Below are 25,292 nucleotides of genomic sequence, written 5' to 3'. Positions count from 1 at the left end.
GTTTTGAGGATTTCTTCCTTGCCTAGAGCACCTTTTCTTTCCCAGTCTTCACAAAAAGATGCACAGTGGTGCAGCTAATAGAACCGCGGCCTCACAGCGCCAGAGACCCAAGTTCGATCCTGACCTTGGGTGCAGTCTGTGTGGAATTTCCACATTATGACTGTGGTCACATTGACTTCCTCCAACATTCCAAAGACATGTGGGTTTGGAGGTTAATTGACCTCTGTAAATTAGCCCTGAGTGTAGTGAGTGGATGGGGAATTGGGATAACATAGTGAACTAATGTGAATGGGTGATCGACGGTCCGTGTGGACTCGATGGATCAAAGGGCCATTTCCATGTGTGCCTCTAAACTAAACTGAACTTGCGTCACAAAACAAAGGTCAAAGTAAAACATTTTTACAGATTGCTAGTGAAAAACAATAATTCCAGAATAAAAAATGATAAACAATTCTGAAATGTGAGGTCATTGTACAAATTTGATCATGCACTTTATCTTCAGTCATTCTTGCATGGCTGACATCTTTCCCTGCGTAAAGGTTCTTTGCACCCATCATCAGATGCTCCCAAGCACTGCCCCTCCACACAATACTATTCTGGAAAGCATGCAAGTTAAATGTATTTACTTGCATCCTTGGACAAACCCTCCCCACACCCCTAAACTTCTTCACTGAAACAATGCCACCAGTATTTTCTTATCACTGATTCACCATCCCAACATCAGAATCGGCCTCCGTGATGCTGTAATCCTTCTATTCCTGTGGTTTCCCCAGCAACCCAACCCTGGCCCCACAACATAATGGCAGCCTCTCAATCACTCAATACTGCTGGCTTTCCATTCCACCAGTTTCCAAGGAGACACTGCTAATCCTTCCCCTCAATCACCAAAAGACTACCAATCCTATTAACAAACAGCATTTGAGAAGTACTCCCCAGCATCCAACTTAAGCAGCAATGTGCAAGCAGTCTCTGCTGCTTGAAGGTCCCGCTAACCGAGAACAGCTACAAATTGGAGGCAAAGTCAAAGCCATGGAAATTCAGTGATATCCAGTTTGAGGGATTTCATCCTTTTAATATGCATCTGGTTAGCAATCAGTTCCAAAATATTGTGCAGGTAAGAAAATCAAGAGTGGTTTATTGTCACACGTACCAAAACGGAACAATGACATTCTTACTTGCAGCAGCACAACAGTTTTGTAAACTGTACTCAATAGATATAAAATAAAAAGTTAAATAAATAAAAAACCCCAGTATAACGCACAACACAAAGCCCAAAGACCCTACCGGAACCAAGGCAGTTCGTAGTTATGTTGGAGTTCGTAGTATTCAATAGCCCGATTGGTGGCTGGGAAGAAGCTGTTCCTGAACCTGCACGTTGCAGTTTTCATACTCCTTTAACTTCTTCCCCAAGGGAGAAGTGAAATGAGAGCGTAGCCTGGGTCATGAGGATCATGGATGATGCTGGCTGCCTTTTTGAGACAGTGTCTCCTATACAGTGCTTTCCATTATGTTTGGGACAAAGACCCATCATTTATTTATTTACCTCTGTACTCCACAATTTGAGATTTGTAATAGACAAAAATCACATATGGTTCAAGTACACATTGTCAGATTTAATTAAAGGGTATTTTTATACATTTTGTTTTCACCATGTAGAAATTACAGCTGTGTTTAAACGTAGTCCTCCAATTTCAGGGCACCATAATGTTTGGGAACCATGGCTTCACAGGTGTTTGTAATTGCTCAGGTGTGTTTTAATGCCTCCTTAATGCAGGTATAAGAGAGCTCTCAGCACCTAGTCTTTCCTCCAGTCTTTCCATCACCTTTGGAAATTTTTATTGCTGTTTATCAACACGAGGACCAAAGCTGTGCCAATGAAAGTCAAAGAAGCCATTATGAGACTGAGAAACAAGAATAAAACTGCTGGAGGCATCAGCCAAACCTTAGGCTTACCAAAATCAACTGTTTGGAGCATCATTAAAGAAAGAGAGCACCGGTGAGCTTACTAATCGCAAAGGGACTGGCAGGCCAAGGAAGGCCTCCACAGCTGATGACAAAAGAATTCTCTCTATAATAAAGAAAAATCCCCAAACACCTGTCCGACAGATCAGAAACAGTCTTCAGGAGTCAGGTGTGGATTTGTCAGTGACCACTGTCCGCAGAAGACTTCATGAACAGAAATACAGAGGCTAAACTGCAAGATGCAAACCACTGGTTTGCTGCAAAAATAGGATGGCCAGGTTACAGTTTGCCAAGAAGTACTTAAAAGAGCAACCACAGTTCTGGAAAAAGGTCTGGTGGACAGATGAGACGAAGATTAACTTATATCAGAGTGATGGCAAGAGCAAAGTATGGAGGAGAGAAGGAACTGCCCAAGATCCAAAGCATACCATCTCATCTGCGAAACACAGTGGTGGGGGGTGTTATGGCCTGGGCAAGTATGGCTGCTGAAGGTACTGGCTCACTTATCTTCATTGATGATACAACTGCTGATGGCAGTAGCATAATGAATTCTGAAGTATATAGACACATTCTATCTGCTCAAGTTCAAACAAATGCCTCAAAACTCATTGGCCAGCAGTTCATTATACAGCAAGACAATGATCCCAAACATGCTGCTAAAGCAACAAAGGAGTTTTTCAAAGCTAAAAAATGGTAAATTCTTGAGTGGCCAAATCAATCACCCGATCTGAACCCAATTGAGCATGCCTTTTATATGCTGAAGAGAAAACTGAAGGACACAACCCCCCAAAACAAGCATAAGCTAAAGATGGCTGCAATACAGGCCTGGCAGAGCTTTTTACCAGAAAAGACACCCAGCAACTGGTGATGTCCATGAATTGCAGACTTCAAGCAGTCATTCATTGCATGCAAAGGACATCCAATAAAATACTAAACATGACTACTTTCATTTACGACATTGCTGTGTCCCAAACATTATGGTGCCCTAAAATGTGGGGACTATGTATAAACACTGCTGTAATTTCTACATGGTGAAACAAAAATGTATAAAAATGGCCTTTATTAAAATCTGACAATGTGCACTTTAACCACATGTGATTTTTTTTCTATTTCAAATTGTGGAGTACAGAGGCAAATGAATAAATGATGGGTCTTTGACCCAAACATTACGGAGATCAGTATCCGTGGTGGACTGGATTTTTTGTAATCTCCTTCATTCTAGGCAGTGATGCAACCAATCAATATGTTCTCTACTGTACACCTGTAGACGTTTAAGAACATTTGCTGACATACCAAATCCCCTCAATCTTCTAAAGTAGCTGAGTTGATGAGCTTTCTTTATGACTGCCCAAGACACATCTTCAGAGATATGCATGTCCAGGAAAGTGAAGTTATTGACTCACTCCACCACCAAATCTTCGATGACGACAGGTTTGTGGATCCTCGGCCTTCCTCTTCTAAAGAGATCAGTTCCTTTGTTTTACTGAATGTTGATAGCAAGGTAGTTGTTCGCTCCATTCAATCAGACATTCCATATTCCTCCTATACTCTGACTCACCATTATTTGTAATTCGTCCAACAATGGTGGTGCTGTCTGTGAATTTAAAGGTGGAATTGGAACTGTGTCCGGCCACAAAGTCATGGGTATAGAGTGAGAAGGGCAGCGGGCTGAGCACACAGTCTTGAGATGTCCCTGTGATGATGATTATTGAAGAGGAATTGTTGGTGCCAGTAGTACCGATTGTCCCCTACTGATGTGGACATACAGGATCCAATTGCAAAGAGATGCGCAACGACCCAGTTCCCCGAGCTTGGTAACAAATTTGGAGGGGAACTGGGTCTTTGATGTTGAATACCAAAATGTAGCCGACAGACAACAGACAACATATATTTTTATTATCCAAATGGTCTAGTGCATAGTGGGGAGCCAGCGTGATCACATCCCCTGTTGATCTATTCTGGCGGTAGCCTTTGTCAAGAAGAATTGTAGGAACAACCACTTTCCAGTCATGCAGAGAGGGAATGAAAACATTACAATTTTTAAATAAACAAATTGTAATTACAATTACAACTGCTTTTATTCAATCAAATACTTGCCTCCTATGTTCTGAGACAATTGTATTTAAACGCACAAGATTCTGCCAGGTCTCGACATGGAAAGCAAAGTGGATATTTATCGAGCTGAGATATGTGGAACCAAGAGTCAATCTCAAATAAAGGTTCATCCTTTCACAGCAAGGATGAGAAATTTCATTACCCAGATCAGAGTGCCTCTTTGGAATTCTCCACACAAGAGGACTATGGAGGTTCATTTGCCGAATATATTCAACACAGAAATCTTGAGATCACACACACGATTTTCCATACAGATGAAGTAGGGCTCAGTCTGAATTTGGATTATTTCTGCTAATCAATGCATTTTCTCAGATGTTATTATGCATCACAGCACAAGGGCAGTCACCTAATTTCTATGCATACACCAAGGTGGCTTAATCAGCTTTTCCTTAAGTTTATCTGTAACAAATCAGGCATGAGGTTTTGCCAGGATTGTCAGCTTCCCCAAAGTTCAAACATATAGACTATGCAGATATAGGAATTTCTCTGAGCAGTTTCTTGCCAGGATCACATGGCTGTAGCCCTGGTGGGCCTGTTGCACACAACACATCTGTACTCCAACCTCTCTGCCCCATTCTGTACATCTTGGACCATATCTGTTTCCTAGTACAACTGCAGTCATTCTTCATACGCCACTACCCTGCACAAAGTTGCAGTAGAGGTACTTGCATGCATATCCTCCCTTTACGTGTGGCATCAACACTGGAAAGTTACAGAACTGATAGAAATTCACTGACACAAGAATATGAAGTTAAAATTGTAAACAAAAAGTGCACCCCAAGGATACAAACATACTGTTGGGAGTCCAGAATAAATTAATGTTTGCGTCTTGCAGTATGTAACACAGTTGTTAACACACACAGCCAAAGCTTTAGTATGAATTTTCCAACTTTAGGCAAGATTTCCACATAGCCATACTAATGAAAGCCGCTACATTTAGATGTACATCAGTACTAGTTAAAGTCACCCATGTTTTTGAATCAATAACACAATGCAAAGCAAAAGGGATTAAAATGAAATAAAAATTTCTGCTTCAGATACAATTTGGCCTTACCTGGAGATGCAGATCTGGAAATACTGTTACTGTGCAAATCTTCTACGTCTAAAGAATGCAGATCTGTGTATGATGGAGCCAAACTTAGATTGCAGGGCTCCTCAGACTGTGTCGTCCAACTCCCTTCTGAAGTCGGAGGTTCTCTTGAGCCTAAAATCAGTAGAATTTGCATTTTCAAAAAGCTGTATTATAATCACCACAGAAACCTGCATTACCTTCATAGACTGAACAAAGGGAGATGTGTATTGATGTTGGGTTGAATTGAGTAATTGAAGCCTCACTTATGGTTATTGAAGTATTCAAAAAAGTAGTTTAAAAAACAACAAGTACTGCCTGACCTATGTGATTGAATAAAATTATGTTCTGCATTTACCACAAACAAACTATTTCAAAGGCAAAGAGAGTTATACAGAATGATAAAAGATTATTTGACCCAAGTTGTCCATGCTGACCAAGATGTCTAACTGTTAGCCCTATCTGGCCCACATCCCTCTAACATTTTCTATCCACGTACTGTCAAACTATCCTTTACACATTTTCATTACACTCACCTTTATAGCTTCCTCAGTCAGCTTGTTCCATATACCCACCACCCTCTGTGTAAAGTTTGCCTCTCGGGTCCCTCTCAACCTTCTATGTCCTCTAGTTTCAGACAAAGTTTAAAGAAGAGGTGTGGGGCAAGTTTTTCTTTACACAGAGGATGGTGGGTGCTTGGAACACGCTGCCAGGTGTGGTGGTGGAGGAGATATGATAGTGCCATTAAAGAGGCTGTTATATCAGCAATCAGACAGATATATCAGCCATGATCACATTGAATGGCAGTGCTGGCTCGCCGGGCCGAATGGCCTACTCCTGCACCTATTGTCTATATGGACACATGCAGGGAATGGAGGGACATGCATCGTGTGTAGGCACATGAGATTAGTTTATCTTGACATCATGTTCAACACAGCCAAAGAGGCTTATTCCTGTGCTGTACTGTTCTATGTCCTAAAATACTATTAGAAACATAGAAACTAGGTGCAAGAGGAGGCCATTCGGCCCTTCAAGCCAGCACCGGCTTAAAAGCCACTATGGTGTCTGTGTCCATTACCACCCTTGGCTGCATGTTCCAGGCACCTACAACCCAAAAATAAATGGTCCCATACTTCTTTTAGAATCCCCCCCTCACACCTTTAAGCTATCCCTCTAGTCTTTGACATTTTTAGTCTGGAATAAAGTTCCAACTATCCACTCTACAACAGCCATGATCTTAATCACTTGGCAGAGCAGGCTCAAGAGACAATGCCCTTGTCCCATTTCTAATTCATATGCAAAACCAGAGAAAGGTGTTAAATTCCCCCACACAAGACAACTAGCCCGATCGGTGAAGGTGCCTCCATTTGGTGAAAGTCCTGGAATGGCTTTGGGTTTTATACATGACATTCATAACCTTTTAACAGCTACTCCACCAGTTTGCGAAAAAGTTCTCTGCCATTGAAAGGAATATTTAATACCGAACACAATAGTTCCAAAAGGAAATCTGAGAAACACAGACTAGCAGGATGGAATAAAAAATTTTTTGAAAGGTTCATCATGTTTTTGCTATTAAGTCACTGTCTTCAGAGTACTGCAATGTTCAAGAACTTGAGGTCTTTCCGCAGGACTGGGCAATAATTCCTTAAAGCATGTTGGATGACCTCTACTACAAAAAAAAACTCGCTATTGTGTTGTATGTTATTTGATAACTCCCACAAATGGCCCAGTTGCTCCCAGTGTACTGTGGAAGAATGTCAATTATGCAATTATAGATCCAACTAACTAATAGTGTAGGACTGGGTCAGTGGTTTGACTGTTTATATCACCTCCAATGCAAAATAGACACAGGCTTTCCCAGAGGATTAGAAAAGACTGGAATTGCTAAGAAAGGCCAGATAAAGGATTACTGACAGCTGCTTCGCACTATTCATGTGAATTCAGCCAAACAAAATGTATTTTTCACATGGTTTTAATCTAACCTGCTGAGTCATGTAAATCTGACCAATCAGCATTGTACTGAAATTATCATTCTCATCTTTACAATAAATTGTATTATCTAAAGAATTCAAAAAATAATAAACTATTTTCTATTACACTAAAAATTGTGATATGTCAAATTATCTTGGATTTACGCAAGTTCAGCATTTTTAAATACAACATTATTGATTCACCAATACAGTACCTCTAAACAGTCATTGAGAACTCAGGCCCACTGGAATGTTGACAGTGGTTAGTTAACCAGAGGGTGCAGTGGTCAGACATGTGGGTTGATGAACATCAACAATTGAAAGACCATTTTCATAAGGGACACGGGTCTGGATTGCTACCATTTAATGCATTAAAATCCCCAAGATTATAATTATCCATTTTCAATGTTTACATTATAGTGATTATATTGTGACAATCTGTGGGCTATATGAAAAAATACTGTATTTGTTACATAACTATACTTGTATGCTTCAGTAGAGTTTAGAAAATTTGGTAAAATATAATAGTTTTAGTTATCTTTTTCTTCAGTCAACTAATGAAGCTTCCCCCCCACACCCCCTCCCTAATTTCAAACTAACACTTAATTCCTGTCATTTCCTTTGCACCACTTTCGTACATTCACCACTTGCTATTAAAATAAAATTACAATTATAAATATTAACAAGACTTCCAAAGAAAGGAATTTTAAAATTCTTATTGTAATATTTCTGCCTAAATAACTCTTTAAATTGTTCTGACAATCCAACACATTATTATTATTTTTCCATGGGTGGCAGTGTAAAGCTAATACACCAGCTGCTTCACAGCTTCGGCAACCCAGGTTTAATCCTGACCTTTAAGGCTATTTGTGGGGAGTTTGGACATGCTCCCCATAACCGCATATGTTTCTTCAGTGTGCTCTGGTTTTCTCCCACATCCCAAAGAAGTTGGCAAGTTTGACTGGTCGCTGCAAGTAGCCCTTTTGTATACAAGAGTGAATTTAAGAGCAGTTGATGGAACTCGGGGAGAATAAACTGGGATTAAAGCAAACGGATACATCATGGTTGAGAGAGCCTCGGTGGGCATATTTCGGTGATGAATAAATAGATTGAATACATTTTTCTCAAGTTGTATATAAAGCATTTAAAGCACACGATGCCTTTAAGCTATGTATAATGTCCCAAGTGGAAGCTACATAGCATCAATGCTATTCTCATGCTCATCGATTCCAAACACTATTTACCATTTCAAACAAACTGTCAGTGACATATTCAGGTCAAGGAATGACTGGAACTCGAAACAACCCCCGAGAGTCAAAAATTGCTCAAATGTCATTCAAGTTTAACTGAATATATTTGTAAAGCTAATGTGCAAAAACAAATTTTATTATAATTTTTCAAAAAATATTCATCTTCAAGAATCTGGACCTCGCTAGCAAGGCCAGTATTAGCAATCTGAATTAATCTTGAGACTGTGATGGTGAGCCTACTTGAACCACTACATTCATTCTGGCGAAGCTGCTTCCAAAATCTTAGAAAGTTCCAAGATTTAAATCATGTGACAATGAGGGATCAGTGATATATTTCAAAATTAGGTTTGTTTGCACTTGGATGGGAAAGTGTAGGCATTGGTGTTCTCATGAACATGCTGCATCTTCTTGGTGGAAGGGGGGGGGGGGGGGTCACAGGTTTGGGAGATGCTGGGTCAGTAATTGCAACACATTTTATACCTGGTACACATTGCAGACACACTGCATTGATGAAGGGAATGAATGCTTTGGGCGGTAGATGCAGTGCCAGTGAAGTAAAGGGCCTGTCCCACTTGGTCGACATTTTCGGCGACAGCCTGAAAAGAGGTTGTCACGTCGTGGTCGGGTTGTGACATGTGGTGACGCATGTAGTGACGCGCGGTGTCTCCCTGTCGCCCCTGGATTTTGGAATGTTCAAAATCCAGGGGCGACATCTGGGTGTCTTATCATGTCGTGCGCCCTGTCACATGCTGACGTATGCTGTCCTACGGGTGATGCCGGTTAGGGTTAGGGACCACAGATGGGCTGTAAAATATTCTTCCTTCAATGCATGGATTTTAAACATTCATATATTAAAATTAATACAATTAATACAAGTTTTATTTACAGATGTATTGGTCCGCTTCCAGATCCAATCACCGTCTCTAATTTTTCACATGGATGGATTCAGTGAGTGTAGACTGAACTCCCCTCTCGCCTCCACTCCCCTCTTGCCCCCTCCCGCTCCCTTCCCTCCTTCTCCACTGCCCCCCCTACCCTTCTCCCCTCCCCTCTCCCTCCCTCCTTTCTCCTCGCTCCCAGGTGGGTGGCACTGGTACATTGACACCATTGCCGGTACCCAGTTGAAAAGCCCGCTGCCTCTGAGGGTTTGGAGAGATCATTGGAAGTGAGATCTGCCCTCTGGGACAACTCGTGGCCAACAGTTTAGTTCCCATGAGGAGCAGGCAGAACATTGGGGGTTCAAGTCCAACCCCTGTGTCACATTTAGTTCAGAGATACATAGCCCTTCGGCCCACAGAGTCTGCACCGACCAGCGATCCCCGCACACTTCACTATCCCACACACTTGGGATAATTTATACTTATATCAAGCCTATCAACCTACAAAGCTGAAGGTAGATAAACTCAGCGGGTGACGCAGCATCTATGGAGCGAAGGAAAAGGTGATGTTTTGGGTTGAGACCCTTCTTCAGACTGATGTGGGTGGGGGCAGGAAGAAGAAAGAGTTGCAGAGTGAGTGGAGAGCTGTATGTACAGGGGGAGGGAGAAAGTGGAGTGGAGAAGTTGAGGCAGCAGTTTAAAATAAAACGGTATAAAGCAGGTAGATGGCCATGAGGGGGAGTCCAAGAGGAGGGGATCCATTGGAGATGGGAGAAGGAGTCATCATTGGTGGGGGACGTCCAACGGACCCCCTCCTCTTGGAATCCCCCTCATGGCCATCTACCTGCTTTAGACCTTTTTATTTTAAACTGCCGGCAGGACATCAACCGCCTCAACTTCTCCACTACCCTTTCTCACTCTAACCTCTCACCCCCCCTGTACATACAGCCCTCCATTCCAACAACCCAGACTTGGTGATCAAACCTGCCAACAAGGGAGGTGCCGTGGCAGTCTGACGCGCTGATCTCTACAGGTCTGAGGCCAGGCGCCAGCTCTCAGACACCTCCTCCTACTTATCCTTGGACCATGACCCCACAGACGAGCACCAGGCCATCATCTAAAACACTATCACTGGCTTCATCCGCTCCCTGCCCTCCCAAGCCTCCAACCTCATCATTCCTCAGCCCCGCACGGCCCGATTTTAACTACTCCCCAAAATGCACAAACCTGACTGTCCTGGCAGACCCATTGTTTCTACTTGTTCGTGTCCCACCAAACTTATTTCCACATACCTCGACTACATGCTATCTTCCTGGTTAAATCCCTCCCTACCTATGTCCAAGACGCCTCACACGCTCTTCGTCTCCTCCATGACTTCCGTTTTCTAGGACCCCATTCCCTCATCTTCACCATGGATGTCCAGTCACTCTACACCTCCATCCCCATAAGGAGGGTCTTAAAGCCCTCTGTTTCTTCCTCGACCGCAGAACCAACAAATCCCCATCTACTAATACTCTCCTCCGCTTAGCCTCAACAACTTTGTTTGACTCCTCCCATTTCCTCCAAATCCAAGGCGTAGCTATGGGCACGCGCATGGGCCCCAGCTATGCCTGCCTCATTGTAGGGTACATCGAACAATCCTTGTTCGAGGCGTACCATGGCACTATCCCCGAACTCTACCTCCGCTACATCGACGACTGCATTGGTGCTACCTCCTGCACCCATACAGAACTCACTAACTTCATCCATTTCACCACTAACTTCCATCCGGCACTCAAATTCACCTGGACCATTTCCGACATCTCCCTACCGTTTCTAGACCTCACTATCTCCATCGCAGGTAACAGACTACTGACCGACATCTACAATAAACCCACTGACTCCCATGGCTATCTGGACTACACTTCTTCTCACCCTGCTTCCTGTAAGGAAAATGATTTTATAGCAAAAGGATTTGAGTATAGGAGCAGGGAGGTTCTACTGCAGTTGTACAGGGTCTTGGTGAGACCACACCTGGAGTATTGCGTACAGTTTTGGTCTCCTAATCTGAGGAAGGACATTCTTGCCAGAGAGGGAGTACAGAGAAGGTTCACCAGACTGATTCCTGGGATGTCAGGACTTTCATATGAAGAAAGACTGGATAGACTCGGCTTGTACTCGCTAGAATTTAGAAGATTGAGGGGGGATCTTATAGAAACTTACAAAATTCTTAAGGGGTTGGACAGGCTAGATGCAGGAAGATTGTTCCCGATGTTAGGGGAAGTCCAGAACAAGGGGTCACAGTTTAAGGATAAGGGGGAAGTCTTTTAGGACCAAGATGAGAAAAAACATTTTCACACAGAGAGTGGTGAATCTCTGGAATTCTTTGCCACAGAAGGTAGTTGAGGCCAGTTCATTGGCTATATTTAAGAGGGAGTTAGATGTGGCCCTTGTGGCTAAAGGGATCAGGGGGTATGGAGAGAAGGCAGGTACAGGATACCGAGTTGGATGATCAGCCATGATCATATTGAATGGCGGTGCAGGCTCGAAGGGCCGAATGGCCTACTCCTGCACCTATTTTCTATGTTTCTATGACTCTTATCCCCTACTCCCAATTCCTCCGTCCATGCTGCATTTGCACCCAGGATGAGGTGTTCCAAACCCGGGTATCGGAGATGTCCTCATTCTTTAGGGAACGGGGGTTCCCCTCTTCGACTATAGATGAGGCTCTCACCAGGGTCTCTTCTATACCCAGCAACTCTGCTCTCATTCCCCATCCCCCCCACTCATAACAAGGGCAGAGTCCCTCTTATCCTCACCTTCCACCCTACCAGCCATCACATACAACAGATAATCCTTCGACAATTTCGCCATCTCCAACGGTTTCCCACCACTGGCCACATCTTCCCATCTCCTTCCCTTTCGGCAGAGACCGCTCCCTCCGTAACTCCCTGGTCAATTTGTCCCTTCCCACCCAAACCACCCCTTCCCTGGTACTGTCCTTTGCAACCGCAGGAAATGCTACACATGTTGCTTTACATCCCCCCTTGACTCCATCCAAGGACCTAAACAGTCTTTCCAGGTGCAGCAGAGGTTCACCTGCACCTCCTCCAACCTCATCTATTGCATTTGCTGCTCTGGGTGTCAGCGGCTCTACATCAGTTAGACCAAGCGTAGGCTTGGCGATCGCTTCGCCCAACACCTTCGCTCAGTTCGCAATAACCAACCTGATCTCCCGGTGGCTCAGCACTTCAACTCCCCCTCACATTCCGAATCCGACCTTTCTGTCCTGGGCCTCCTCCATGGCCAGAGTGAGTCCCACTGTAAATTGGAGGAGCAGCATCTCATATTTCGCTTGGGTAGTTTACACCCCAGCGGGATGAACATTGACCTCCAATTTCAGGTAGTCCTTGCTTTCTCCCTCTTTCCCCTCCCCAGCTCTCCCACAGCCCACTGTCTCTGCCTATTCCTTTCTTCTTCCTGCCCCCACATCAGTCTGAAGAAGTCTCGACCCGAAATGTCACCTTTTTCTTCGCTCCATAGATGCTGCCTGACCCGCTGAGTTTCTCCAGCATTTTTATCTATCTTCGATTTTTCCAGCATCTGCATTTCCTTCTTAAACATTTAACCTACAAACCTGTGCGCCTTTGGAGTGCGGGAGGAAAACCTAACCCTAACCGGACATCACCCGCAGGACAGCATACATCATCGTGTATGTCGTACAACTATGGGCGTCAGTCACTGACGCTCGCATGTTGCCGAAAAAAATCGTAAAGTGGGACAGGCCCTTAAACTACAAAATCAGAGTTGGAAGTAAGTCATTTTTGATCCCAAGGGACTGGCTAAGATCAGAACATTCTTTTTGTTTTATTTTTATTTTTATAATATATTTTTATTGAAAGCAACTGTACAAAAAAAGTCACTTGACATTTCTCCAACTCTAGCACAGCTTCAATTTTAACATTTTACAAACTGAATATTAAATTGAAAAGAGAAGAAAGAGAAGAGAAAAGAGAAAAAAGAAAAGGAGAGAGGAGGAGATATGTCCATCAACCCACCCATGCGCCCGCTCACCCAGCCCTAGTCAGTTTTGAGTTTGTGTTCAACCATTGTATTGCTCAAGAAATTCAATAAAAAGAGACCATATTTCTAAAAATTGTTCTGGTTTGTCAATCAAGATAAACCTAATTTTTTCTAGATGTAGTGTATCTGTCATTTCCGTATTCCACATCTTCACTGAGGGGACTGCTGTCTTTTTCCAAAAGTTTTTTTGCTGATATTAGACCGTAATCAAGGAAGCATCTTTGTGAGACCGTAAGGTTGCTACATGCCTCTGATATTCCCAGTATAATCAATTTTGGGTCTGGCTCTATTCGAGTTTTCAGTGTTTGAGGTGATGCAGAATATATCCGTCCAAAAACTTTTTTTTTTTTTTTTACACAGAACAAAACCGTGGCTTCTTGAGATTGACATTTAAGATCAGAACATTCTGCAAACCGTATCTTCTTTACCCTTTGCTCTATCTTTTGTAGCTTGACCTGAATGTATGTGTATAATGTTATCTGATCAAATAGCATGATTTTCACTGTACGACATGACAATAACAAAACCCTAAACCTAAGCAATTACCCAGTCCTTTTTTTGTAGAAGAAATTATTCAAAACTAAAAGAAAATGTGCAATAAAGGCTGTAAATCATCCAAAGATTAGTTGAGTGATCAACAGTGACAGTTCTACATTGCAGGCATAAAAATATCAGATGGAATTTCATCCACAAAGGGCAATGTAATGCATTGTTGCATCTCTCTAAATGCAGGGACATTGGAGGGATGGAAGGACTTGAGTAGAACAAAGGAATCTTTGAATGCATGTCCATAGATTCTGAAGTAAAACAGGTCAATTTTCAAAAACATTTGTTTTCAGGATGTGGGCATCAATAGGAAGGACTGTATTCAGTTCCCAAGTTGGTGACAATTGGATGGCTTGCTGTAGGGAGAATCTACAGTCAGGATGACAGATTTAATCCCTGAAAGCCGTTAGTAATGTAGATGGTGACAGAACTGGAAAATTGCACCTACGTGAAAATAATGCACAAGCTAGGACTGTGTGCTTTGGAATAGAAGATACCAAGATTAAATATATAAAATTACAAACTGGAAATACGCATTTTCCATATGGGATGGAACAAAAAGTAGAAGGCACAGATTTAAAGCAATTGAAGGATTGAACTGATGAGAAATTTTATTTTTATTTTAGTTTTGAATCATTTATACTACAAAAAAAGGACTGAGTAATGGTTTAGGTATAGGATTTGTTATTGTCGTAAGGTACAACAGGCAGTGAAGAAGGTGCAGCAGGCAGTGAAGAAGACAGAGCAGGCAGTGAAGGTGCAGCAGGCAGTGAGGAAGGTGCAGCAGGCAGGGAGGAAGGTGCAGCAGGCAGGGAGGAAGGTGCAGCAGGCAGGGAGGAAGGTGCAGCAGGCAGGGAGGAAGGTGCAGCAGGCAGGGAGGAAGGTGCAGCAGGCAGCGAGGAAGGTGCAGCAGGCAGCGAGGAAGGTGCAGCAGGCAGCGAGGAAGGTGCAGCAGGCAGCGAGGAAGGTGCAGCAGGCAGTGAGGAAGGTGCAGCAGGCAGTGAGGAAGGTGCAGCAGGCAGGGAGGAAGGTGCAGCAGGCAGTGAGGAAGGTGCAGCAGGCAGCGAGGAAGGTACAGCAGGCAGTGTGGAAGGTGCAGCAGGCAGCGAGGAAGGTGCAGCAGGCAGCGATGAAGGTACAGCAGGCAGTGAGCAAGGTACAGCAGGCAGTGTGGAAGGTACAGCAGGCAGTGAGAAAGGTACAGCAGGCAGAAGAAGAAGGTACAGCAGGCAGTGAAGAAAGCCAATGGCAAGGTACAGCAGGCAGTGCCGAAAGCCAATGGCAAGGTAGAGCAGGCAGTGAAGAAAGCCAATGGATTGTTGGCCTTCATTGCAAGGGGATTCGAGTTTAGAAGCAAGGAGGTCCTACTGCAGTTGTACAGGGCACTGGTGAGACGGCTCCTGGAGTATTGCGTGCAATCTTCGTCTCCTAATTTGAGGAAGGATATTATTGCCATGGAGGGAGTGCAGCATAGGTTCACCAGGTTAATTCCCAGGACTGATGTATGATGAAAGAATGGGTCGACTGGGCTTGTATTCACTGAAATTTAGGATGAGAGAGGATTTTATAGAAACATATAAAATTCTTAGAGGATTGGTCACGGTAGATGCAGGAAAAATGTTCCCAATGTTGGGGTAGTCCACAACCAGGGGTCACAGTTTAAAAATAAAGGGTAGGCCATGTAGGACTGAGATGAGGAAAAACTTTTTCAGCCAGAGTTGTGATTCTGTGGAATTCTCTGCCACAGAAGACAGTGGAGGCTAATTCACTGGATGTTTTCAAAAGAGTTAGATTTAGCTCTTAGCGCTAAGGGAATCAAGGGATATGGAGAAAAAGACAGAACATTTTGGATGATCAGCCATGACCCCCGACCACAGGTGAACAAAGAGGAAGATGACTGAACTTTATTGCCTTCCCTCAGAGTGGGAAACGTTGATGTGTGGGGATGTGCATGTTAAACTCTATCCTGTATTGTGTTATTTTTATTCATACTGTACCAATTGGTGTATGTGACAATAAATGCAACTTAAACTTGAATGGCGGTGCTGGCTCGAAGGGCCGAATGGCCTACTCCTGCACCTATTTTCTGTTTCTAACTTACAATTTTCACCCAGTAGGGTGGTAGGTGTCCAAAACTTGCTGTCTGAAGGGTGGTGGGAACAGAACACAGCACATGTATATAGAACTAGACTAAGTGGGACCCGTTGGGTCCCTGTCACACGGGAGGCCTGCTCCCCCAACACAACCGTTTTCCCAACGCAATATTCCACCACTCACCCGTTTCCCCAACGCAATATTCCACCACTCACCCATAGCCCCCAAATGCGCAGGCGCGGCTCATTTTCCCTCATCCCCTAGCACTCCCTCCCCCTCCTCTTCATCCTCTCTTCTTTCCCCTCTCCTCCTACCCTCAGTCACTCCCTCCCTCCTCTGCCCCACTCCTCCCCCCTCCGATCCCTCTATCCCCCACCTCCCCCTATCTGCCGCACTATCCCTCCTGACCTCCACCACTGCCCTCCTACCCCTCTATTCCCCACTCCCGACCTCCCCCTAGCAATGCCTCCCCTATTCACCCTCCCTTCTTTCCCCTCTCCCCCTCCTCCAATCCCTCCTTCTCCTTTCCCCTACCCTCAGTCACTCCCTCCCTCATCTCCCCTCCCTATCTCTTTCCCCCCACCTCCCCACTCACCTCCCCCAATCCCCCCTCCCACTCTCCCCCACACCTCACCTCCCCCTATACCTCCTCACCTCCCCCACTGCACTCCTCTCCCTCTATTCCCCACTACCTACCCCCCCATCCTCCCCCCACCCTCCCTCCTCTCCCTCTATTCCCCCTCCTCCCCCACGAGACACGAGAAAACTGAAAAAGGAGGAAGAGATAGATTTCTCCGCGGATTTAGAAATTCGGCAAGGTCCCCCTACCGCCGTGAGGCCCCACCGTCGCAAGGTCTCAACGCCGCGGTCTTGATGCTTCCCAGATCGCTGCGTAGAACCCCGGCTGGGGCCTTGCAGGTAGAAGCCCGGGTCGGACGAAGTGGCTGACGGCATCCGCGGCTGGGGACCACAGAGGCCATGAAGTGGGCTCGGCCGCTCGGCACCACGGAAGCACCCACAGACGCAACTCCGGCCAACTAGTGCTGCTCACTCCGCTCCTTCAGCTTTATATTCTCCCCGCCGGGCGAGAACATTAGTGATGCTCACTCCGCTCCTTCAGCTTTATATTCTCCTCGCCGGGCGCCGGCCGTGACTGACAGCGGACCCGGCCAATCAGTGAGGCGAAGGAGCAGAAAGGGGCGATGCCGTTCCGGCGATGACAAGAGAGGAGACCAATCTGCGCATGTGCGGTTTTTAAGATTTTTTTTAATTTAATAACTTTTTAAATATACCACAGATCAGAACAAAATTGCCCTTGTTGCACAGGAGAACGGTGAGTAAGGTGGCGGAAAATCGTAGAGCTATCGCATACCATTTTGCGCAAATAGAAAATAAAACAAAACCGGATGAGCACAAGATCAGAGTTTTAATTATGTATAGATAGTTTTGGGTGTGTACTTGAAGAGCAGGGCAAATGCTCGAAGGCTGCACTAGGTTGGATGTTTTTTTTCCAACCAGCATAGATACGAGGGCGCTGAATTTCAGTCTCAAACTTTGCTGGGAATCTTTTTCTTCGTCTTGCGTATGGCGTGCACAGCCTAAAGTTGTAGATCATGGGTAGACATCCAGGCCAGGACAGCATCAGTTACTGGGTGGATGGCATTGATGCCCCTAGGGAAAAGCCTCAGTAGGCAGTCATTTACGATGTGTGGGATGGTCTGGTCTGGATGTCCGCAGTCACAAGCAGGGCTATCTGTCGTGCCCCACTAATGCAGGTGATGGGCTGTCCTTGCATGGAGGGTACAGATTCTATTCCGGGTTAGCCATTGCTTGCGATGGACGGCAAAACCCTGTGGTTTCACTATGGGGTCTGTGATGGCCTCTCCATTGTTGACGTTGGTATCTTTCCAGGCTCTGTGCCTGGAATGAATGTACTACACTCTTCCATTTTTGAAACCCACATGCTTTCTAAACACAGGAATTTGACAACCAAATGTGCATAATATCGAGCAGAGATAATCTACTTTAACCAATTACTTACAGCACATCTCTTTGAAACCACCATACTTATCATTGGTGTAGAATCAAATAATTTTTAAATAGTGAAGACAAGAGGATGTTGCCAGGATTAGAGCGCCTTTTCGGGAAAGGTTGGGTAAGGTCAGCCTTTATTGCATGGAGTCCATGAGGTGCGATCTGAGGCATATATAATCATGAGGGGAATAGAAAGGATAAATGCACAGGGTATGGGAAGTCATGAACCAGAGGACAGAGTTAAGGTGAGAGGGGAAAGGTAGGGGAACCTGAAGAGCAACCTTTTCCACAGAGGGTGCTGGGTAAGGAAAGTGATGTTTGATAACATTGACTGCTTTCCTGATGTAGCATAGTGTCAATGGGTGTATATGGGAAGGGTGTAGGAAAGAGGCTGTTGTGCATGATTACAGCATGTATTTGTTTGGAATTATGTTAAAGGCAGGTCCCCATCACAGGCTGACCTGCCAGGAAGCAGCCAAACCCCAGCATCATTGGTAGTAGCTAGGTCCAATTAGTGGATATTGGTTTGGCCACCTGAACCGTGTCAGCCTGCTCCTTATAAAACCCAGGCATTCTAACAAGAGGGGATTAGGGGAGAGAAACAGAAGAGGAAGAGGGAGGGAGGAAGGAAGGAAGGAAGAAAGAAAGAAAGAAAGAAAGTAGGAAAAAAGAGGAAAGGAGAGAAAGTTTTGGAGCCTGCCTGCTCACTGCACTCCCCTCTTGCAGGTTCGAGGACGACTGAGCCACTGGGACAAGCCGAGGCCTGCAGCACCACCATGTGGTCAAGACTGAACTACCAGGAAGAATCACGAGACAACCAGCACCTCTACCCGAGACCAAGGGGCGAACCCAAGACACCAGAGAGTCTTCCTGCCCACAGACAATGAGGGACTATGCCCATACACAGAGGCAAAATAAGGTCATAAGTGATAGGAGTAGAATTAGGCCATTAAGTCTACTCCGCCATTCAATCATGGTTGACCTGTCTCTCCCTCCTAACCCCATTCTCCTGCCTTCTCCTCATAACCTTTGACACCTGTACTAATCAAAGATGGTTTGTATGTGGCGCCTTGGTTTTGCATACAGCCTGTTACCGTTGGCAACTCGCCAGCAGCCTCACGAGAAGGTCCAGCCACAAGAGCTCAATAACAACTCCAAGGTCAGACACACTAATTGGCCTTATCTGCACATGGGTTATGACACGGTGTCGTGTCGGACCAAAACGTGTGCAGCGTTGGAGGCCAGCAGGCAAGTAGACCATTGCAGGTGTTCGCCGCGTCGGTGTCAGCCTGAGCAGCTGCATAGCTTGCCGTAATCGATCGACAAATTCGCCGGGCAGCTTCAGAGTTGTGCTGTAAACCATTTCCGCCAACGAACATCCTAGGTCTGCTTTCACCGCTGTACGAATGATAAGCAGAACCAGAGGCAACCGATCACTCCATTTCGATGCGTCTCCTCCGGCTGCCAGAGCAGCTTTCAACTGGCGATGGAACCGTTCAATCAGGCCGTTCTCTTGTGGATGACAGGCAGTCGTTTGAATCCGGTTCGTACCCAAGAGGTCGATTAGTGTTTGAAACAGTGCAGACTCGAATTGCGGTCCTCGGTCTCTTGTGATCGTACTTGGGACCCCAAAGACCCAAATCCATCAGTCAACAAAAGCGTGGGCTATTGTTTCCACTGAAATGTTGATGAATGGGCTAGCATCTTGCAATCTTGTGAACTGGTCTTCACAAGTGAGCAGATATGTGTAGTTTCTTGACGGTGGGAGTGGGCCGACCAAGTCCAGATGCATGTGATCGAAACAGGTGTTTGGTACAGGAAACTCACCAAAAGTGGTCCTAGTGTGCCTGGAGTCAATGAGATATTGCATTTCCGAAAGGTGGTCGTGCAGAAAAAGACTGTGGCTAGTTGGCCCACTGGCAGCAGTCGCCTCTACTGCCGGGCCTCGTCATGGGTGTTATTTGTAGAAGGAGCAAGGAGGTTGACACGACCGGGCCACTGCACCATATCTCCAGTGTTTCCAGCAAATGCGTTGGGCGTCGCTCTCAGCCCCGTCTCCGACCCCCAAGGCTTGTGTTAAACCTGAAATGGAGATGGCTCTGCTGGGCTGCCAAAGCGTCGACTTGCGCAGCGACCGCTGCAATTTGCTGTTTCTGCTGTACCTTTTACGGCTTTACTGATGTTGTATTAGCCACAGTCACCTGTAGCGCAGTGGTTGTCTCCATGACAATGTTGCCCTGTTTTGCAAGCTCGTCTATGCTGGCCGATTGAAACATACTTATCAGGTGCCCCTTCTCCTGAGGCTGCTGGACCTTCTCATGAGGCTGCTGGCGAGTCACCTGCGGTAACAGGCTGTACGCAAAACCAACGTGGGCGTGAAGGCGCCACAGAACCACTACATGCAGGAAGTCAGCATAAAAAATGGTTTGAAGCTCTATGTCCTTTGTTATGCAGGTAGCACTTATCAACACTCAAGGGGTATTTAAGATCCACCTCAAGCCACATTTCAATTGACACACAGAATAAAAAAATGTTAATGGATGGTGGGGGAGTCAATATTATGCCTTTAAGAACAAGGCTTTTGATCTCATGGACTCTGAAACTATGATTGCATCAAAAAAAGCAAAAGACAAGCCACAACAATGTTTCTTCCTTGCACAAAGTCAGCTAGAGCTTTTTTTATTCTGGTCCCATGGTTCAGATCAAAAGGCAGAAGGCAAAAACTTCAGGCAACCACTTAGTGCGGAGCAACAATCACTTTAAAAGCTGCACCAATTTTTTTTTTTTTTTTAAAGATTCTTGCCTGGTGTACTCTTGCCATAGAGGCAGTACAGAGAAGGTTCACCAGACTGTTTCCTGGGATGGCAGGACTTTCATATGAAGAAAGACTGGATAGACTCGGCTTGTACTCGCTAGAATTTAGAAGATTGAGGGGGGATCTTATAGAAACTTACAAAATTCTTAAGGGGTTGGACAGGCTAGATGCAGGAAGATTGTTCCCGATGTTGGGGAAGTCCAGAACAAGGGGTCACAGTTTGAGGATAAGGGGGAAATCTTTTAGGACCGAGATGAGAACAACATTTTTCACACAGAGAGTGGTGAATCTCTGGAATTCTCTGCCACAGAAGGTAGTTGAGGCCAGTTCATTGGCTATATTTAAGAGGGAGTTAGATGTGGCCCTTGTGGCTAAAGGGATCATGGGGCATGGAGAGAAGGCAGGTACAGGATACTGAGTTGGATGATCAGCCATGATCATATTGAATGGCGGTGCAGGCTCGAAGGGCCGAATGGCCTAATCCTGCACCTATTTTTCTATGTTTCTATGGTGGAACAAAAGTGAAACTGCAACAATATTTTCTGCTAAAAAAGGAAAAAATGGGCATATAAGAACTGGCTTCATAGTTCTTCTGGGGAAAGAATTCTGGAGATCAGGATTGATCTCCACCATTGAAGGGATCTATCGAAGTCGCTACCTCAAAAAGGCAGCCATCATCATCAAAGATCCACAACATCCTGACCACACACTCATTTCACCATTGCCATCTGGAAGGAGCCTGAAAACTGTAACGTCCAGGTTGAAAAACAGCTTCTTACCTACAGCCATCAGGCTATTAAACACAACACAAATAAGCTCTGAACTACAACAGACAATTATTATTGTACTATATTTGTTTATTTATTGAGTATGTGTGCATGTGTGTATATATACACACACACTGAACATTTTTTTTCCCGTTATGTACTATGTTTACATATTCTGTTGTGCTGCAGCAAGTAAGAATTTCATTGTCCTCTGGGACATACGACAATAAAACACTCTTGACTCTTGAACCAGGGTCTCTGGAACTCAGAGGGAACAGATCTACAAGCTATGGTCTTTAAAAGAGCTATAAGACATGTTATTACTGCAAATTGTAGATAGAAATGTCCCAGTAAAAATTGAGATAGCTTAGTTCAGACATTGTGCTACCAAAGCAGGACTAGAAAGCAGGCAGTTTAATTTGAAGTACAGACTGAAAACAGGTCCTTCAATCCACTGAGTCCATGCGGATCATCAATAACCCGTTCACACTAGTTTTGAATTGAATTGAATACTTTATTGTCACATGTGACAAGTCACAGTGAAATTCTTTGCTTGCATACCCATCAAGGGCGCTTACAATGTTACAACTCCCCCCACCGGGCCAGGTCCTCCTTTGTTCTTTCATTCGGCAGCGGCATCCTCACATCCAGGTGTCCATCCGTCAGCACCATCCCCGACCACAGCAGCGACCTCTCCACTAAACGCTGCTGGGACCTCTCTGGACGCCTCCGACCCAGATTTTGTTGGCCGCGAGGCTCCGGCCTCGGCTTCTCAACGGCACGTCACAGAACTCCAGAAGTTCTTTGTTCCCCCCACTTTCTTATTCACTCCGTTAACACTTTTTTTTAAATTACAGCGTGGGATGTGGGAGGAAACACGTGGTCATAGGGAGAACATGCAAGCTTCATACAGACAGCATCCGAGGAAGAGTCTGGACAATGCCAAAATGAAGCTTTGCATCCATTCTAGAAATCATAGGTATTAATTCACATCCAACCAAGAATTATTAAAATGAGAACATTCGATATGCTTCGGAAAAGAAGTATTGATGGACTACAAGATGAACACACTATAATCATCAATATGAAGGCTATGGGGGAAAATTGGCTAATAATTGGCTATTTACTAATAATTATTAAAGAATTGGAAGAAGTTGCATTATGTAACGTTACAAGCAAAGTGGACTGATCGCATCCAAGTCACCTTTACAATTCAGAAGCAGTCAACTGGATCATTCTAACTATTCAATTTCTCTAAAGGAGAATCCACCTTTTTTTGTATCGACTCCTAAGACCCTGAAGCGAAGTAGCAATCCTTTTCAACTTTTTAATGATATGCATTGGTGCAGAATTCTGGAGAATTGTTGCAGAACTTGTCAGTTCTGGTCACAAATATATGGTTGCACTGGAGAGAGTGCAGTTCACCAGGATGTTTTGTCTGGATTGGGGGACATTAGTTATGGGAAGACATTGGCTGCCAGAGGTGGTAGTGGAGGTGGATACAATCGAGAGGAATTTAGATCAAAACTTAAATAGGCAAGGCATTGAAGGATACAGCATGGGATTAACAAAGATGCAACCAAATCCTTATGACCAGAACTGACAAGATTCAGTGCAGTCTAATCCATTGTTTTCTGCTGGTCTTCCATGCCTATCATTGAAGAGTTAAAATTGATTGTTGCTCTGCTTCATGGTCTACGAGAGAGTGATGTTGGGCAAAAAAGCCAGCATGGAAGTGATCAGCTGAAGGGCCCCTTTCTATGATGTGCAACTTTATGACTGATTAGTCATACTTGAGCAATAATGCATCATAGCTCACTTCAAACGTTCTATGCAATTTAACAGCAAACATCTATTGATTCCTCATGATCAGTCTGTTTCCAGTAGCACAGAAAGATTAGTATGCATATTAAAGCTTTCATTCAGATGTTCCACATAACCACAGTCTTAAGAAGTGTCCTAAACCGAAACATCACTTATGTTCTCCAGAGATGCTGTCTGACCCACTGAGTTGCTCAAACACCTTAGTCCCTATTTTGGTAAACCAGCATGTGCAGTTCCGTGTGCTTCCATCTTAGCACCTAAAGGACTCAGATCCAAATTAGGCTACATTAAAACTTGAGGTTTGATATTGCCAGGGAGTCCAGAAATTTAGATACTATCTGTAACGGGAGGCCAGATTGAATGGTCCTAATGATTTTGCTTCGGGCATTGAATTCTTCAACAAAAATTAAGCAGGTTCAACAGTCAGGCACTTTAAGCACAAAGGTTATCAGAAATACTTTGCAGGAGTTAAATCTGCAAGAATTAATAAATTCACAGCACTACATGTTCCTCTCAAGCTTTCAAAGCTCAAAGTAAATAGTTAACCACAAAACCCATTGAAGTTAAACATCATGCTTTCAATAAAACAAAAAAAGAGTAATAAAAAGTTGTACAAAAGCTGAAATGTAAAAAGGCATCACATCCAGCATTCATGAGAAATAATGAATTAATAATAAATTTCAAACTTTAGCTAGAGTCTTACTCTAATTACTAACCTGTTGATTGTGGATGTAGTGGAGAAGGAATAGGCCACGGCTGATCGTCAAACTTGATCCATTCACTGGGCACAGATGCCGTTTCTGTCGTGCACACTGGGCTATGCTGACGTTGAAACGTACGATGTTGGTAATTATCATCTTCAAATAATTTACCCGAGACTGGAGAGTATTTGCGGTCTCCAACTGTTGGTCAAATAATTTTTTTTCACATTTGTTGTTACGCTTTGGTAATCTATTGCACAAATAATTACTTGTGCCAATCTATAAAGTTTTGCTTTGAAAGGATTGACTTCTCAATGTAATAACCCCATAAAGTAAGCATCCACACCAATTATTTAGTGTCAAACACTAAGTCTTAGACATAAATAAGTGGGAGAGAAAATGAACTCAAACATTTTAGAAGTTATAAATTAATTTACTTATCACGACCCCAGTAAAAGTACAAGTTGCAACTCTCTGGTCTAGCAGTCTGGCACGTTCAGAATTTAGGGTACAAATATATAATTATTAATTCATTCTAACTAAGATCTGTACTAACCTGTAGCTAATTAACCCACAAGCGCAACTCGTGATCTCAGCTGACAACAAATCCCAATTTGGAGTTCTCTGAACTCTTACCTAACCCCAGGAGTGTCTAGAAGAACGATGTTCAAAAGAACAGTTTTTCTATGCATAAGGAAGACGATTCCGGGACAGTTCTGTAGTCCGACACTGGTCATGTCACAAGAGAGCTGAACGAGAAAGAGTTTCAACCTATAGTCTATGCTTTCTCCACCACCTTCCCAACCGATTATGGCCAGGATGAAAAAAATTAAATGCATTTAGTAAAATAAACAATTTTCTCCCTTATTTAAAATCAATATAACAAAACAAATTATTTGGATTTAAAAAAATCAACATTCTCTGCAAACTAAATGTAATAACTTGCCGAATTACAAAAAATATTCGAAGGGTAGAATTCAGATTAGTACATAAATCAAAAGTGTATTTTCTTTTCAAAACAAGGAGCAAGCAAGGTTATTTTCCTCACTGATTTGGGAATCATAGTCAGAGACATCATGTGGAAACATGCCCTTCGGCCCGACTTGCCCATGCTGACCAACATCCCATCTACATTAGCCCCACCTGTCTGTGTTCGGCCCATGTCCCTCTAAATCTATCCTATCCATGTACCTATCCAAATGTTT

The 25,292-nt window shown here is 44.1% G+C and overlaps 1 protein-coding gene across 2 annotated transcripts in view; it reads right to left on the bottom strand.

Annotated features, from left to right (window-relative positions):
* ston2 (stonin 2) overlaps nt 1-25,292 on the bottom strand; it is a 96,132-nt gene that overhangs the window by 49,840 nt on the left and 21,000 nt on the right. Inside the window, exons 3-4 of one of the 2 annotated variants that reach the window (XM_033027559.1) lie at nt 24,103-24,288; nt 5,132-5,281 (exon numbers count right to left, since the gene is read on the bottom strand). In XM_033027559.1, the coding sequence (XP_032883450.1) occupies nt 5,132-5,281; nt 24,103-24,288 (336 nt within the window). The remainder of the gene's footprint in view (nt 1-5,131; nt 5,282-24,102; nt 24,289-25,292) is intronic. The other variant, XM_033027560.1, reaches the window with a different exon arrangement.

This window comes from Amblyraja radiata, chromosome 9, assembly GCF_010909765.2.
Source record: "Amblyraja radiata isolate CabotCenter1 chromosome 9, sAmbRad1.1.pri, whole genome shotgun sequence".
Classification (NCBI taxonomy): Eukaryota; Metazoa; Chordata; class Chondrichthyes; order Rajiformes; family Rajidae; genus Amblyraja; species Amblyraja radiata.
The sequence above is the reverse complement of the archived record's forward strand: the minus strand, read 5'-3'. Positions and strand labels throughout refer to the sequence as shown.